Source organism: Babesia bigemina (assembly GCF_000981445.1).
Source record: "Babesia bigemina genome assembly Bbig001, chromosome : V".
In the NCBI taxonomy this organism is placed as follows: domain Eukaryota; phylum Apicomplexa; class Aconoidasida; order Piroplasmida; family Babesiidae; genus Babesia; species Babesia bigemina.
Genome location: NC_027220.1, coordinates 478107 through 493739, shown reverse-complemented (window position 1 = coordinate 493739; position 15633 = coordinate 478107). Strand labels below are relative to the sequence as shown.

Sequence of the window (15633 nt, the reverse complement as noted above, 5' to 3'; positions counted from 1 at the left end):
GTGCCGGCGAGCATTGAGTTGTGGTATCTGCTAGACCCCGTATCCGCTGACACGGCGGCTGCGCGGCGCCGGGGTCGTGGAGCGAGGCAGACAGACAAGGCCTACAGCACGCAGCACTGCGCCAAACCTGGTCCAATCTGTCATCCGCCAGCACTGCTTCACTGCCGTGCCCTAACTGCCATCCCTCCGGTGCCTCGACTGCCAAGCCCCCAGTCCGGGCACCCCGCCCGCAGGCGTCACGCACCGGAGCCCGGCACAACGGGCGGATGTGGGCCAGAGTAGGGAGGCAACACAGGCACGTAACCACACCAATGTGGCACGAGCGCGACACTGGCGGGGTCTGGCGTGCCGTACAGCCGCAGCTGCAGTTGGCCGTGGCGGCTCCGCAGGCGTGCCGGCGGCGGCGCTCCCGGACTGCCCGGATGCGTTTCGGTGGATGGGACATATAGAGCAGCTATACCGCGACACCAGGTCACATCGTGTGCTGCGCACAGCCTGCCGTGGTCTGGCGATGTCTCGCCCAGTGACTCCACCCGGCGCCACAGACCCTCACCAGGCGTGCCGGCGGCGGTGGATCCACCGGTGGCAGCTGGTCGAGTGCCAGCAAGTGTTATCGTAGCAAGTGTGGTGCCAGGCAGCTTTGATGACAGCTATCGTCGTCTGATGACGCCTGGTGCCACCGCCAGTGCCCGTGACCCGCCTGCCTCAGAGGCCGTCCGCCCAGCGGTGTAGGCGTGGCGGCGGGGTGACGGGTGGTGTGAGCCAGGCCATCACAGCCACATAGAGTGCGTACCATACTACGTCTTATAGCTATTAGGTGCCGGCAGTGCATTGAGTTGTGGTATCTGCCAATCCCCGTAGCTGCTGACACGGCGGCTGCGCGGCGCCGGCGGGCGTGGAGCGAGGCAGGCAGACACGGCCTACAACACGCAGCACTGCGCCAAACCTGGTCCAATCTGTCATCTGCCAGCACTGCTTCACTATAGCGCCCTAGCTGCCATCCGTCTGCTGCCTCGACTGCCAAGCCCCCAGTCCGGGCACCCCGCCCGCAGGCGTCACGCACCGGAGCCCGGCACAACGGGCGGATGTGGGCCAGAGTAGGGAGGCAACACAGGCACGTAACCACACCAATGTGGCACGAGCGCGACACTGGCGGGGTCTGGCGTGCCGTACAGCCGCAGCTGCAGTTGGCCGTGGCGGCTCCGCAGGCGTGCCGGCGGCGGCGCTCCCGGACTGCCCGGATGCGTTTCGGTGGATGGGACATATAGAGCAGCTATACCGCGACACCAGGTCACATCGTGTGCTGCGCACAGCCTGCCGTGGTCTGGCGATGTCTCGCCCAGTGACTCCACCCGGCGCCACAGACCCTCACCAGGCGTGCCGGCGGCGGTGGATCCACCGGTGGCAGCTGGTCGAGTGCCAGCAAGTGTTATCGTAGCAAGTGTGGTGCCAGGCAGCTTTGATGACAGCTATCGTCGTCTGATGACGCCTGGTGCCACCGCCAGTGCCCGTGACCCGCCTGCCTCAGAGGCCGTCCGCCCAGCGGTGTAGGCGTGGCGGCGGGGTGACGGGTGGTGTGAGCCAGGCCATCACAGCCACATAGAGTGCGTACCATACTACGTCTTATAGCTATTAGGTGCCGGCAGTGCATTGAGTTGTGGTATCTGCCAATCCCCGTAGCTGCTGACACGGCGGCTGCGCGGCGCCGGCGGGCGTGGAGCGAGGCAGGCAGACACGGCCTACAACACGCAGCACTGCGCCAAACCTGGTCCAATCTGTCATCTGCCAGCACTGCTTCACTATAGCGCCCTAGCTGCCATCCGTCTGCTGCCTCGACTGCCAAGCCCCCAGTCCGGGCACCCCGCCCGCAGGCGTCACGCACCGGAGCCCGGCACAACGGGCGGATGTGGGCCAGAGTAGGGAGGCAACACAGGCACGTAACCACACCAATGTGGCACGAGCGCGACACTGGCGGGGTCTGGCGTGCCGTACAGCCGCAGCTGCAGTTGGCCGTGGCGGCTCCGCAGGCGTGCCGGCGGCGGCGCTCCCGGACTGCCCGGATGCGTTTCGGTGGATGGGACATATAGAGCAGCTATACCGCGACACCAGGTCACATCGTGTGCTGCGCACAGCCTGCCGTGGTCTGGCGATGTCTCGCCCAGTGACTCCACCCGGCGCCACAGACCCTCACCAGGCGTGCCGGCGGCGGTGGATCCACCGGTGGCAGCTGGTCGAGTGCCAGCAAGTGTTATCGTAGCAAGTGTGGTGCCAGGCAGCTTTGATGACAGCTATCGTCGTCTGATGACGCCTGGTGCCACCGCCAGTGCCCGTGACCCGCCTGCCTCAGAGGCCGTCCGCCCAGCGGTGTAGGCGTGGCGGCGGGGTGACGGGTGGTGTGAGCCAGGCCATCACAGCCACATAGAGTGCGTACCATACTACGTCTTATAGCTATTAGGTGCCGGCAGTGCATTGAGTTGTGGTATCTGCTAGACCCCGTATCCGCTGACACGGCGGCTGCGCGGCGCCGGGGTCGTGGAGCGAGGCAGACAGACAAGGCCTACCACAGGAAGCACTGCGCCACACCACGTCGAAGCTGTCATCCACTAACACTGCTTCACTACAGCGCCCTAGCTGCCATCCCTCCGGTGCCTCGACTGCCAAGCCCCCAGTCCGGGCACCCCGCCCGCAGGCGTCACGCACCGGAGCCCGGCACAACGGGCGGATGTGGGCTGGGGTAGGAGGCAACACAGGCACGTAACCACACCAATGTGGCACCATCGCGACACTGCCGCGGTCTGGCGATGTCACACCCAGCGACTCCACCCGGCGTCACAGACCCTCCCCAGGCGTGCCGGCGGCGGCGCTCCCGGAGTGCCCGGATGCGTGTCGGTGGATGGGACATATAGAGCAGCTATACCGCGACACCAGGTCACATCATGTGCTGCGCAGCGCCTGCCGTGGTCTGGCGATGTCTCGCCCAGCGACTCCACCCGGCGTCACAGACCCTCACCAGGCGTGCCGGCGGCGGTGGATCCACAGGTAGCAGCTGGACGAGTGCCAGCAAGTGTGGTGCCAGGCAGCTCCGATGACAGTATCGTCGTCTTATGACGCCTGGTGCCACCGCCAGTGCCCGCGACCCGCCTGCCTCAGAGCCCGTCCGCAGCGGTGTAGGCGTGGCGGCGGTGGCGGCAGGGTGACGGGTGTTGCGAGCCAGGCCATCACAGCCAAATAGAAGTGCGTACCATACTACGTCTTATAGCTATTAAGTGCCGGCAGTGCATTGAGTTGTGGTATCTGCCACTCCCCGTATCCGCTGACACGGCGGCTGCGCGGCGCCGGCGGGCGTGGAGCGAGGCAAACGGACGAGGCCTACAACACGCATCACTGCGCCAAACCTGGTCCAATCTGACATCTGCCAGCACTGCTTCACTGCCGTCACCAGACTTTTGTTTCTGGAATCTGGCATATCTCGTATACACGTTTTTGGGTATGTTGGCAAATCCACATATCGAATATTTCTAGCATCTGCTGGGCACAAAGAAGTAGCAATCCGTCGATATTGTAGGAGACTATGGCTTCTCAACCATGGTCGCTGGGCACGTTAATACTCCCACTCTACGGCGACAAAAGGCTGTGAGCCTAAACAGTGACTTTCCGTCCAATTCAGCGGCTGAAGCGTGCCATGCTTGGCGACTCAGCAACGTAACACTTGTAGTGTCAATGATATCTCAGCATTTGAATCGCTAGATACGTAAAGCACATTTTAGCGCTCATGGAAGGGACGCCGCGAGTCTGTTTAACGTGATTACGACGCCAATGTCTTGTTAAAGTATCCTTTAATAGCGCAATCGTATTATTAAGCGACTCAATTTCTCACCGCATTTTGATTGAGCAGATGGAAGGCCCCCGGCAGCGTCGCAGATAGCGGTTGCTCTGGAAATGAATTAGCCCACACCGGGATGAGTTAGTGGCAGTTCGCTCTGATTCTAGTTTGACATAACTCTGTGCCCACAGCATTACCTATATGCGCCCTTTTAGGCGTCGTATACCGCTGTTGCCATCGCGTGAATGTAGTGGTACTGGCGGTGAGCACGTGGCGGTCGCCTGGACGCTCCGGGAACGCCTAAGGGAGACGGCCTGGTGAATTCAAGGTTTAGATATGGTATATGTGATGTGTGATATACACGGAAATCTCGTGGGGTATGCCACTTTCCGGCCGGGTTCCATTTTTTCACGCCGGTCGGCCTCTGGGCTTGCCGGATTCTTGGGCATCTTGCCTCCTTGCTCCTACGGGTGAGTAGTATTTATGATAAACGCGTTTTCAATGTAGTTCACAGGGTGGAGCGGGCTTATTTTTGCCTGCGACCCCGATTTTTAAAATTAAGTTTAATGATTACTTTTGTCACTGAAACTTTCACGATGTAGCTTTTCACATAGCACACTTTGTGTATACACTGCCGTATTATGAGTGTGGCAATACTCACGCGTCCACCTCGGAGCTCGGATAACCTAGACATTTTCTAGATCACAGCTTTTAATGCCATCGGTGCTGATCATTCGCATCTTTTAGCGCTTCCTTTAATGTAGTGTTCTGTCTGCGTTGATATTCACGATGGCAGAGAGGACAGTCGGATTCCTTTTCAAAAGTCTCAAAGACTGTTTAGTGTTCTTTTGTTGGTTGCACGAGGGGGACGGGAAGGTTTATCTTGAACCCGTGATCAGTTACCTTCATCAACGTGTTTCTAAGTACTATAACTGGATTGATAGAACTTCAATACAAGCTGAATTGTCCAATTTTCTCTGGCATGTAAATAGGGTTTACGGTAAATTGGTATTTACCACAACAAAGGACGCAGCCTCCATTCCCCGTGACCCCAATGTAGATGACACTGTTGACGCTCTCTTAGAGTGCCTTCCCAAGTTCTTCGCTGCAATGTACTATCTGTGGTACAATGTGGATGTGATATTTAAGGGAGTGGGCGGTGGCGGGTGGGCGGAGGATTGGCCTGGGTACGGCGGCGGTCTAGAAACATATCTCACTAAAGCATACCGCAGTGCTTCCGGCAGCATTTTACCTGGAGGGTTTGAGCTTCGCGAGTTGAGGTATGGTCGGCTCTACGCTAATTACACCCAGGGCAAGAAAATGACAACTGATCTCCGATGGTTTTTGGACAAGAAAGTTGAACAAAATTACTTACGTGACGTTTTTATTCTCTCTACCTGTACTGTATTTGGTGCGGAGTCTGTGAACACAGCAAATGCTATTTGCTTGGTAGGCGTGTTTTGCGATATTGTAAAATCGGGGAAGCAAGATGCGTTAAAAGAAGCTTTGGAAAAAAACATAAAGCCTAAATGCATAGCTTGGGATGAATTAAAACATGTATGCGGAGAAATTAAGGTTACGTACAATAATATGTTTACTACAGGCCCCTTTGACCATAGTGGTGTGGCTACGACGGCTTCTTACCTTAGGTCTGAAGTATTCGCTGAGAAATTCGCGGCGTGGTTTAGAACTAATTTCACGAATATAATCAAGCATGTAGAAACTATGCGTAATCAGGTCATTGACACGGGCGCTTTCAATTACCGCTCCTTCGCAAATGGCGTTTTATTTCCTAACGGTGTGGTTTTTAAGGGAAACGACGTGGTGCAAGCGAAGGGTTTTCTTGACACTTGGGAGTGGACGAATGCACTTGAAACTTTTGTTGATGATAACAGTGGTCTACCAAAGCTTAAAGAACTTTTGGATGGTGTGCCGTGTCCCCAGGCTCCGCTGCATACGGCTTCATCATCAAGCACATCCGGTGCTAAAGGCACTAGAAGCGTTGTAGGGAATAAAAATAGAGCGGATGGTAGCCAGACGACGTCTGGTGCGATACGGGGAAAAGGAGGGGGAGAGGGAGCGTCTCACAGCGGAAGTGGCGCCAAACTTAGCGCCACTCAAGTCCAATCAGTGGCTCAGAGTCGTACAGATTCCACACCTTCTCATGTTCAAGCTTCAACAGCTCAAAGAACTACTCAATCTCAGCCAAAGTCAGCACCACAAAATGCGGGAAATTCCGACAGTAAACGAGTTGAGGACACTAAATATACCGGTGGAGGTAAAAGTCCGCCAGCTCCAAGTGTTTCAGTGCCACAGAATCATGCTACATCGTCGACAATAACTGTTCAAAAGCCTGACATTCCGTCTCTCAGTACTCAAGCAAAAGCAGATCATATCGCCTTACCTCCTGCTCCCGCGACTCTTGGACCCAGCAGCCCCGCTGGTGATTTAAAGAACCATGTAGATGTTCTACCGCCTACTGGTAAACCAGATGTGTTGGTGTATTCTTCTATACCTAATGAAAAAACCCGGCAATCCTTGTCGCCCCGTAGAGATGCCGCCGGTGCTGCTGATACGCATGCCACAACTCATATAGCTGCTGTTGATGGCGGTGATGGCATAGGAGGGAATGGTACGGCAGGGGAGACGGGGCGTCCTGGGGAATCAGATTCTGCAGGTAGGTCTGAGTCTCCATTCCATGCTCCCCCAGCACACCCCCAACCGTTACCTGCTGACTCCGGGACTACCACGGCTACAGAAGCCTCCATGTCACCTGTAACTTATGACAAAGTTCCTGTCGAATCCCCCAATAAACCCGAAGTACCACCTGCCAAATCTCCTGGAACCCCTATAACATCTGAGGGAGAACAGGACCAAGGTAAGGATCCAAGAGTAGATGTGTCTTTAGGTTCACAAGTTCAAGATTTGGCGCCACCTTCACCTCCCAGTGGTAAAGGAGAGTCAGTTCCGACAGGGTCACCAGGAGTGAATACCCCGCAAGGGCCTACTAGTGCAGAGCCTACAGTGTCTTATGGTTCATCAAATCAAAATTCTGTTCAGGATCAAACAGTAGTCGTCTCTCAACCCCCTCCCACAGGTGATGCTGTATCCCCGGGCTCCCCCAGTAGGTCTATCAGACAGGGTGTGGGTTTAAATGGCGATGCGCATTCAGGTAAACAACTTGTTTCATCTCCAAGCTCTGAACCTCCGCAATCTTCAAATGGTCAAGCTCAACAGGTAGTTCAACTGCAAGGCCCTATAGAACCCTCTACCTCAATTCCTGCCCCCCCTGGTCCTCCAGGTGATCAGGGTCGGGGTTCGCAGGGCGGTGCTTCTTCAGGTCAACAGCCTGCTGTCTCTACGGATACTCTTGTCGCTCAATCCCAAAGGGTAACAGATTCAGTATCTCAGCCTTCTAGTGTAATTGCTCCTTCTGCTGTCTCTGTTACCGATAGTGGCCAGGGAGATTCTCAACACGGTCAGCAAAGTGGAATTAGTAATGCGACTGAATCAGATTCAGCCACAACTACGACACCACCCAGCCAGGGTTCTGTTCCTGGTGACGGTGGAGCTTCTGGAAGCGGTGGGGATGCGAGAGGCAGTACGGATGGCGATTCCAAGGAGAATTTAAAATCTATTCAAGCTCCCACCCCAAGTGATTCAATCGCAGCTTCCACATCGTCAGTTGGCAGTGGCTTACCAGGTAGTCCGGGCCTCACTCCCATATCGTCACCGCAAGAGAATTCTCATGATCAAGGTGCAGATAAAAGCGCTAAAAGCACAACGGTTTCAGAACATCATACTTCAGATCTGGCGGGTGGTGCTGTTGCTGCAGTTACAAAAGCTCAACAAATTGTTGACAATGAGGGTAATGGGTCTGAAGGTCAGCCAGGTGTGGCACCGCCTGTTCATTCACCTCCCCCTACAGCCGCTCCCCCTAGTACTCCTGAAACTATTGGCCCTGGCGGTGCGGCAGCTGATAGGAGTACTGGTCGAACGTCCATTGTTTCTCAGGGTCAAGGCATTGCGGCCTATGCAACTAATGCGCTTCCGCAGCCTCCAAGTGCTCCAGATACAGGCTTTACGTCATTTGGTACCCTTGGTCGCGGTATTGGCCCGGGCCTAAGTGGCCGGGGGTCTACTTCCGAACTTATACAACGAAGTGATCAAAGTAATCAGACGGATCAAGGCGCCGATACAAGCAGGCATGCTACCCTAGTTCCTGGTCTAAGTGGCGGTGGAGGTGGAGGTGGTGGTGGCCAGGGTTTGAATAGCCACGCGTCTCCGCTAAGCACGGCAGCCCCTGGTGTAGGTGTTACTAGTGTCGATCCTATGGCATCTGGACTCCATCCTGCCAGTGGTCGTGAGGGGTCGGGTGGCCATACATCTCTTGCCTCTACTATACAAAAACCACGCGCCATACAGTTCGGTAGAACTTCCACCCCGCCTATCGATCCAACTGTGCTGAATGGTTACGAAGAAGATGATGAAGCCAATGGACGGGGTGGCGATTTGTCAAAGTCCCAGGCTGCGGACGCAATGAACCAGGTTTCTATAGGTCAAGATCATGGCGCATTGCAAGCGCCTGGACGCCAAATTCCGGACGTTTCTACTTCAGAATCTTCGCCGTTTTCCACCACTAACTCAAGCACAGGCGTAACGCAGTTTTCTAGAACCTTACATACTACCGTGAATCTTGATTCCCTGGGTAGTGATACAGAGCAGGATGAAGACACTGGAGGGAGTGATGACGATTCAGGTGTCGTAAATGCTGGGACTGATCTACACGGTCCTCAGAGTGAAGATGTTTCGGTTCCGAGGGGTGTGGGAAATACAGGTTCGTCAATGTCTAAAGATGCTATAGTTCCGGAGTTGGGTGGCCTTAAGCAGAGTGCACAAGACGGTTTTCATTCTGGTTCTCCCACAGGCAGTGCAAGTTTCCAGGCTGTAGTCAGTCAACATTTGAACCCTCAGTCAAGTAGCACCATTTCTTCGGGTAGAGGCCCAGCCACGGTATCTCCGGCGCCCATTGCTTTTGATCCGCCAACTACGCAGCCCTCCAAGAGTGGACCTTCATCTCCTGCTCCACTATCCCCTGTATCGGAGTCTAATGAACAGATCGACAAACATCCGGTAACACTTGGTGGTGGGAATGATGAGGACCCCAAAACTGATATCGGAAGTTTCGGTATGCCGTCCACTGGCGAGCCACCCGGAATAAATGGCGGAGGATCTTCAGTAGGGACAGGGCAGGGGGGTACTAATCCTATGACTCCGCAGATAGGAGGTTCTAATCTGAGTCTTAACACATCTGTAAATTCAGGCAGCAATGCATCCCATCAAGTACCATCTCAGGTGCTGAAGCAGACTCCTGCTGCCATTACGTTTACAAAAATAACTGATGACCAAATCTGGGAGCTGCAAAAGCAATCAATGCACGGAGAGAACTATAAAAAGCTGCAGCAAAAGATCAAACAGAGATCAGATGCGAAACAGAGATCCCAAATCATCCCCAATCTTAAAAAGCACGTTTACCATACAGATTCATATGCTTCAGATGCTCGTAGCGGTGGCTTTACTCGCTTTTCGCCTCAGCACTATGTTCCACAAAAAGGGCAGCAGAAGCCGGCAGTACGCAATGATGTAATCATTAATGGCGATGCCATCGAAGATCCCTTTTATGAGAATGACAGAAAACAGAGGGAAAGGGTAGTAGCCGAGGCAAAACGTAAAGAAGATGTGAGGCAGATGAAGCAAACTACAGATGAAAGCACGTGGATGGCTGAAAAGTTGAAGTTTGCCGATGAGGTAAAAGAACATAAGTTGAACGTTACGAAAATATTGCAAGATATTAAACAGAAAGATTTGGATCTCATGCAAAGCCCCCAGGATTTCAACTGCATAGTAGTTTCCGATACGTCAAAAGCAGCCTCCGACGACCTATACGGCAAAGTAGTACACGAGTTGGACGGTAAAGCAATGACTTATGATAACGTCATTCAGGACCCTGAAGAGAAAAGAATGGAGGATTTATATAATAGAATAATGGAAGATTACCGTACTGAAGATAACACAAGAAATGTTATGGAGAAGATGAAAGAGGAACACCGCAAGGAAATCGAGAAATTCAACAGGGAAGCCGAAAAGGACTATAATGTCGCTGTAGAGCAAAATCGTATTGTACATGCGCTTGCAAACTCCATCTCATTGGACGATGCATCATCCATACCACTTATGGAGAATATGACGCCTTCCATGTCATTTTTGGCGGAGTTCGATGGGTCGGCCACTGCTGACGCAAGGGGCAGTTCTCCAATGCTACCTCTCCCTCAAAGTGATTTTGATATCGAAATGGCATATAAACCGGACAGAAGTGACGACAATGACGGGTTCAGAAACCATCCGCCACCTGCTGCAGCATATAAAATAAACGCGCCTTTGTCCTATAACTACCCGGATATATCCTCCTCGTCACCGTATCTTGAGACGTTCGATGAGGAAAGCCTCAAGTCCCCAACTGTAGACTTCTGTCTTCCTGCCTGGACAACCCATACACCCACCGACGACTTTGACGGTATACCAGAAATTGAGTTGTTCCCCGCCGAGGCGCCGCGTACTATCAGGGATATGCTTCGCTGGCTGGTCGGGATTGGAAGTCAAAAACATCTTACGACCCTGGATAAATGCATTAACGAGGCGTTCGGGAAAGCGCCGGACGTCATACCTGGAAATCCAACACTCTGCGTCAACAATTCCAAACTGAAATCTGAGGATGTAATTAAGGCTTTGAAACTTGCCTCCATGTTTTCAAGTTCCGTGCTCTCCGCCATTGAGCCGGGCTGGAAGCAAAAGTCATCGAGATCTGGCACTGTTAAACGTATGGATACCGATCACGATCAAGACCCCGATGGATGTGCTCTGCTATGTTGCCTGCAGGACTACGTCTACGCGTGCTATCACCAGTTGGCGTTTCTGCGTTCGCAGTGCGCTGGCGATAAATTCCGTGGTGGTTGGATGGGTTGTCAGTTTGGACGGGATGTCACGGCTGAGTCCCCGCTGCAGGCTTTTCTGACTGACGCGTACTACTCCAAGTTCAAGACGCACCTATTCGACCCGTGTGACGTCTGCCTAAAGAGCCGTATCAGGATGGGATTCAGGAAGGGCGATTTCTCCAAGATCGCCAAAGACGGCAGCTACCTGTATTACCTCCTGTCGCCATCCTGCAGCGGCGATGATGACCCCTTGATAACGTTGTCTTCTTACCTCAACTGCATCACCAGGCGAACGCCGCGCACTACAGGGGAGCTCGTGTCGTTCTTCCAGCATTTCGGGAGTGAGATGCGCAAGGATGGTATAGGCATCTTGTCCGACATGGGCAGGGCCCTGTCCACTCCACATCCCAACTGCCCTGAATGGGACCATCTTGGTCGCCACGACTTGGACGCTGTCGGTGGCATACGGGTTTCCGAGTCTCCTATCTCCAAACACGACAATGACCACGCCGGGACCCTGTCCACACTGGTGGGCTGCAACATCACCAATGTGCAGTGCACAAAACTGCTGTCGCCCATCACGCACCGGGCTTACGCAATGTACTCGCCATGCTTCGCCCAGACATACCTCAGCTGGGTGGTCTACCTGGCCGATACACTCCGCGAGTCACTGGACCGGCTGCGTTACGATTTCACGAGGCACAATGTTTCCAAGTGCGGATCAATTCATCACTGCCACGACGCCCTGCCCTACCTCTACTTTCACGGGTTCACGCCACCGGAGGGCACGTCAACATCACTAGTCACGTGTTCACAGGTCATCACCAAGTTAGAGGAAGTGATAAACGGTGGGCCAATCGCAAAGCTCATCAACTGCATGGACGATTTCTTATACAGGGTTCGGTGGCCATTCATCTACACGGTCATCACGCTGTGGTCCACCGCATTCCTCTTGTTCGCCCACACGGCGCTATACCGCCTGGACTTGCTGCGCATACAATCTCACTTCCTGCGCTCCAGGGGATCTCACGTCATCGATGTCAAGGCGTTACTCACGGACGGCACGAAGATGCCTTCGCTGTACGACATCGATTACTTCGACGACGAAGCACTCGCTCACGCGTGGAACAGAATTTATTAATGCTCGTCGTAAGATAACCAATCAACATAGTTGCTGCGTATTTATGACGCCGAAGCACAGCCGGGGGTGGTGTAATTTGATACAGCCCTGCTGCTCTCATAGTGCTGTTAGTGGTGATGTAGCAGCACGGCAATTACGTTGCATGTAGTGTACTAGTGTGGTGTGCAATAGGGAGCGTTGCGGTTGTTGCAAGTATAGATGTTGAGATGGACATTGTTGCGTAGCTTGCGCTTCGACAACCGTAACAACCACACGTCACCTAACTAGCATAGAGATCATGGGGGAGAGCCAAAAGACATCGCGATGACCCCAAACAAATGACTGCGCAACAGAAAGCAGGCAAAATCAACACGTACGGTTCTGTTTGCCAAGCGTGGGGACCCAGGCCAAACATCGAGGCATCATCAGTCTGTAGAAAGAACCGAAATCCACACAACTACAGGACAAGTATCTGCAATGGATGCCATCGTTGCCAAAAGGCCTAAGATGCAACAACGGCAAGAACGTGGACCGCCTTGCAATCAAGTAGCCGAAAATGCCACACATAGAATATACGAATATGTGCAACGAAGTAGCTAAAACTATCCGCTCAGTATTTGGGAAGCAAATACGACTGCATAAGTAGATGGTAGACGCCCACAAGATGGAGAATGAAGTGCGTGGAAAATACGGATGGATCGCGTACGACAAAACGGTCAGGACTCGGAAGATGAAGGAATACAACCGGCTAGACATAGTACTGGTGGACGGAAGAACGTGTTCACAATCACCTACGAAGACAGCCTGATGGAGATTACCGCCATCTGTTGCCCTAGTGCCCATTTAGAATGGATAGCACCGTGGATGATAAGAATGACATCACACAACAGTACAACGTGGAATTCGCAAACACAGCCGTTTGTGGACGGGGATTAATTCGTTAGTAAAGACGAGAAGTGCCATTAGTCATACTCACCCGGTTTTAGCACTAGACAGAAAGAGCGAGAGAAGATATAGTAGCAAATTAAAAAAGATATTTCTATGCTACAACATTAAGCTGTATGTTATACGCACATATAATTCCTTCTGCGCAGTCTTGTTTACCAACTAAGGCATCGTAGAATACGTATTATGCGACCTTACTAAATGGACGACCATGATACTCCACATATCTGACGTCGATGTAGATTGCCAGAGTTTTGTCCCATGAACTACATACCTATTAAGTTGGTGTTATCCGACACTCCTAGGTTTATCGGCAGCATGGGCCTAGTTATTCACACAGGGGAGCACATGCCGCTATCTTGTCACGCACTTTTTGATATATCCGCAACTGGCGGCGGCGTCAGAAATGGTATAACGACAAAACACGCGCAACCCACGAAGAAACAAGCGTTTCCAACATAGTTTAGTACGAAATCAAGCTTGTAATTCATCCAATAAGCCAGGTACCATGCGATGGCTATGTTTGCAATAAACAAACTGACAAATGCACAAAATAGGCACAGAACGGTCGCCGTAACTTGAGTTGACATTATAGGAATATAATATGTATTGTAAGAATTCAGTTCTGAGCAGATATGATGAACTGTCGGGATCCACAGAGACAAGAGAAACGCTAGCAGCATAGTAAGCCAGAAAGATTGAAATTCAGTGCCATATCCTCCTATAGACCATTTACAGAACTGTTTAACAACAAATCATCCACAAATCTCCATTAACAAATCCGGTATTCTTACACACGCGTCTACGATTGTAGTTCACTAACGGCATCTAGAAAATAGCTTTCCAATGTATCCTCATTAATTGTACGCAACCTGAGTGAAAGTGTTGCATCAATGGATTGTGCGATGTAAGAAGCCTTCTGCTACGATCCTCCCACCTATTAGGTTCACGGGCCAGCAAAACGGTAATAATCGGTCTAACCTAACACAGCGAATACACTATTTCGCTACTTAATCCATCGTTAAATGTGGGAAAATTGTACGTTACATGAGATGTGTACGGTAGAATTCGACGCTATGTTGGTCTAGCGCGTGACTTGAGTATAATTGCACCCCACAGGAAATTAATACCCCGGAGGTGTTAAGACAAATCGTAAACGAAAAGTAGTATACCCGTAGACCTCGAGACGTGGCAGGATTTCGGATCATTGCACGGCCGTTTTTGGGCAACTACGCTACCATCTCTGATCTCACCTCCTGTTTCGCAGACTGTCTACACACATCACTTGGAGAACGAAAAATATCGTACACATAAGCGAGGTTTCAGTACACACTGAGCACGTGGTAGCGGCACCGAGGCATGACCAACACACGATAAGGTCGTACACACCTATTAAGGGCGTAGTAAGAGCTACTAACGGATTTATTATGTACTGATAAGTAGCGGTTAAAATGAAACATGGTTCCGTGATTGTGATCCTATATGCGGCATATGTTTCACATTGGCTCCTACAATAAGCATCACCATTTACTTACCGTCTATTACTTTTTTTTTACCTCTCGAACAGTTCCATGAAAAGCCAAATATATTCCAGTCGCATACTGCAATTTGGTAGAACAGACTTCATTGCTCGCGGAGAGGTGGGATGTGCCGCCAGCCAACGCGTCAGACACAAATCCTCATGTCCATCATCGCGGATGTATCATGTTGTTATCAGTCTGAGGACTCAGCTACTTAAGGCTCTCTGCACGATTCTCATGTTTAAATTCAATGTGACTACGCTTTGTGTCGTCTTCTGATGTGAGTACAACATTCATCAGGCAGAGTGTGTAGGAAACCATTCTAATTGGGGATTGTTTAGTTCGTGTATGCCTCAGTGTTTAAAACTAAATGACCTGCACGCCTAATTCTTTGCTGTTGAGATTTTTACAATAAACAGTTTCGTTCGCGGTAACGACAATTCGCTTCTGTGTTGCCAATGTGGAGATGATAAATGCAACGTGTTCTTCCGGCCACGATCTAAACTGTCTGGTAGATTCCCTTTCTGCGTAAAATAAATAATATGGCGTTTCAACCTGGTTTCCGGACAGTTGTAGTTTTAAGTAGCATAACACTTCCTCCGCGGTTTCATCTATTGTCTTGCCAAAAACACCGACTGCAATGGTGTTAGTTACCATATATTTGCGTCTCTCTTTAAGATTTTCCACTAATGACCCGCCGTTTTTTGCCTTCGAAATGATTTTTTGGTACTCTTGTTCGTGAAGACTTCTGACCTTATTACTTTTTCCCGTCTTTCCGAAACAAAGTGCACCCCAAACACTACAATCATTAAGTTTGCAGAATTCCGTGATAGAATGCAAATAGAATCCGAAACCACGTTCAACCATGTGCTGCGCGATTAGAACCATGAAATCTCGGCTCACCCTTCGATTAATTTTTGTATTGCTAAATGGGTAAACATCCATAATATTTGAATTAATAATGTGTAATCCATTTGAGTTAAATTGCCAACATATGAGACCTTCCCAGACCTCCAGCTGCTTAGATAGCGTGGCATCGTTAATCTGCGAAATTGTCAACCTATATGATTGTTGCATACTTACTTGTTCCGTGTACAAGGGGGGGAAATCTCGGAAATTTCCGACTACTCCGGACGGTTCAACTGCCATGAGCTTTTTATTATTTACAATCCTATGATTTATATTCGTTTCCCCACTGAGACGAGAACACATGAATAAAAAAATGTAACAAGA

The 15633-nt window shown here is 51.5% G+C and overlaps 3 protein-coding genes across 3 annotated transcripts; 1 reads left to right on the top strand and 2 right to left on the bottom strand.

Annotated features, from left to right (window-relative positions):
- Positions 1 to 4612: 4612 nt before the first annotated feature.
- On the top strand, positions 4613 to 11956 carry BBBOND_0406090 (hypothetical protein; the record flags this gene model as incomplete). Its single annotated transcript, XM_012914857.1, has 1 exon — positions 4613 to 11956. One exon carries the CDS (start codon positions 4613 to 4615, stop codon positions 11954 to 11956), a length of 7344 nt encoding a protein of 2447 aa, XP_012770311.1.
- Positions 11957 to 13242: 1286 nt separating this feature from the next.
- Positions 13243 to 13563, bottom strand: BBBOND_0406080 (hypothetical protein; the record flags this gene model as incomplete). The annotated part of the gene is made up of 1 exon (XM_012914856.1): positions 13243 to 13563. The coding sequence occupies one exon, from the start codon at positions 13561 to 13563 to the stop codon at positions 13243 to 13245; it is 321 nt and encodes a 106-aa protein (XP_012770310.1).
- A 1203-nt stretch (positions 13564 to 14766) lies between these two features.
- On the bottom strand, positions 14767 to 15549 carry BBBOND_0406070 (-Vacuolar protein-sorting-associated protein 25; the record flags this gene model as incomplete). The annotated part of the gene is made up of 2 exons (XM_012914855.1): positions 14767 to 15444; positions 15484 to 15549. 2 exons carry the CDS (start codon positions 15547 to 15549, stop codon positions 14767 to 14769), a joined length of 744 nt encoding a protein of 247 aa, XP_012770309.1.
- Between the last annotated feature and the right edge of the window lie 84 nt (positions 15550 to 15633).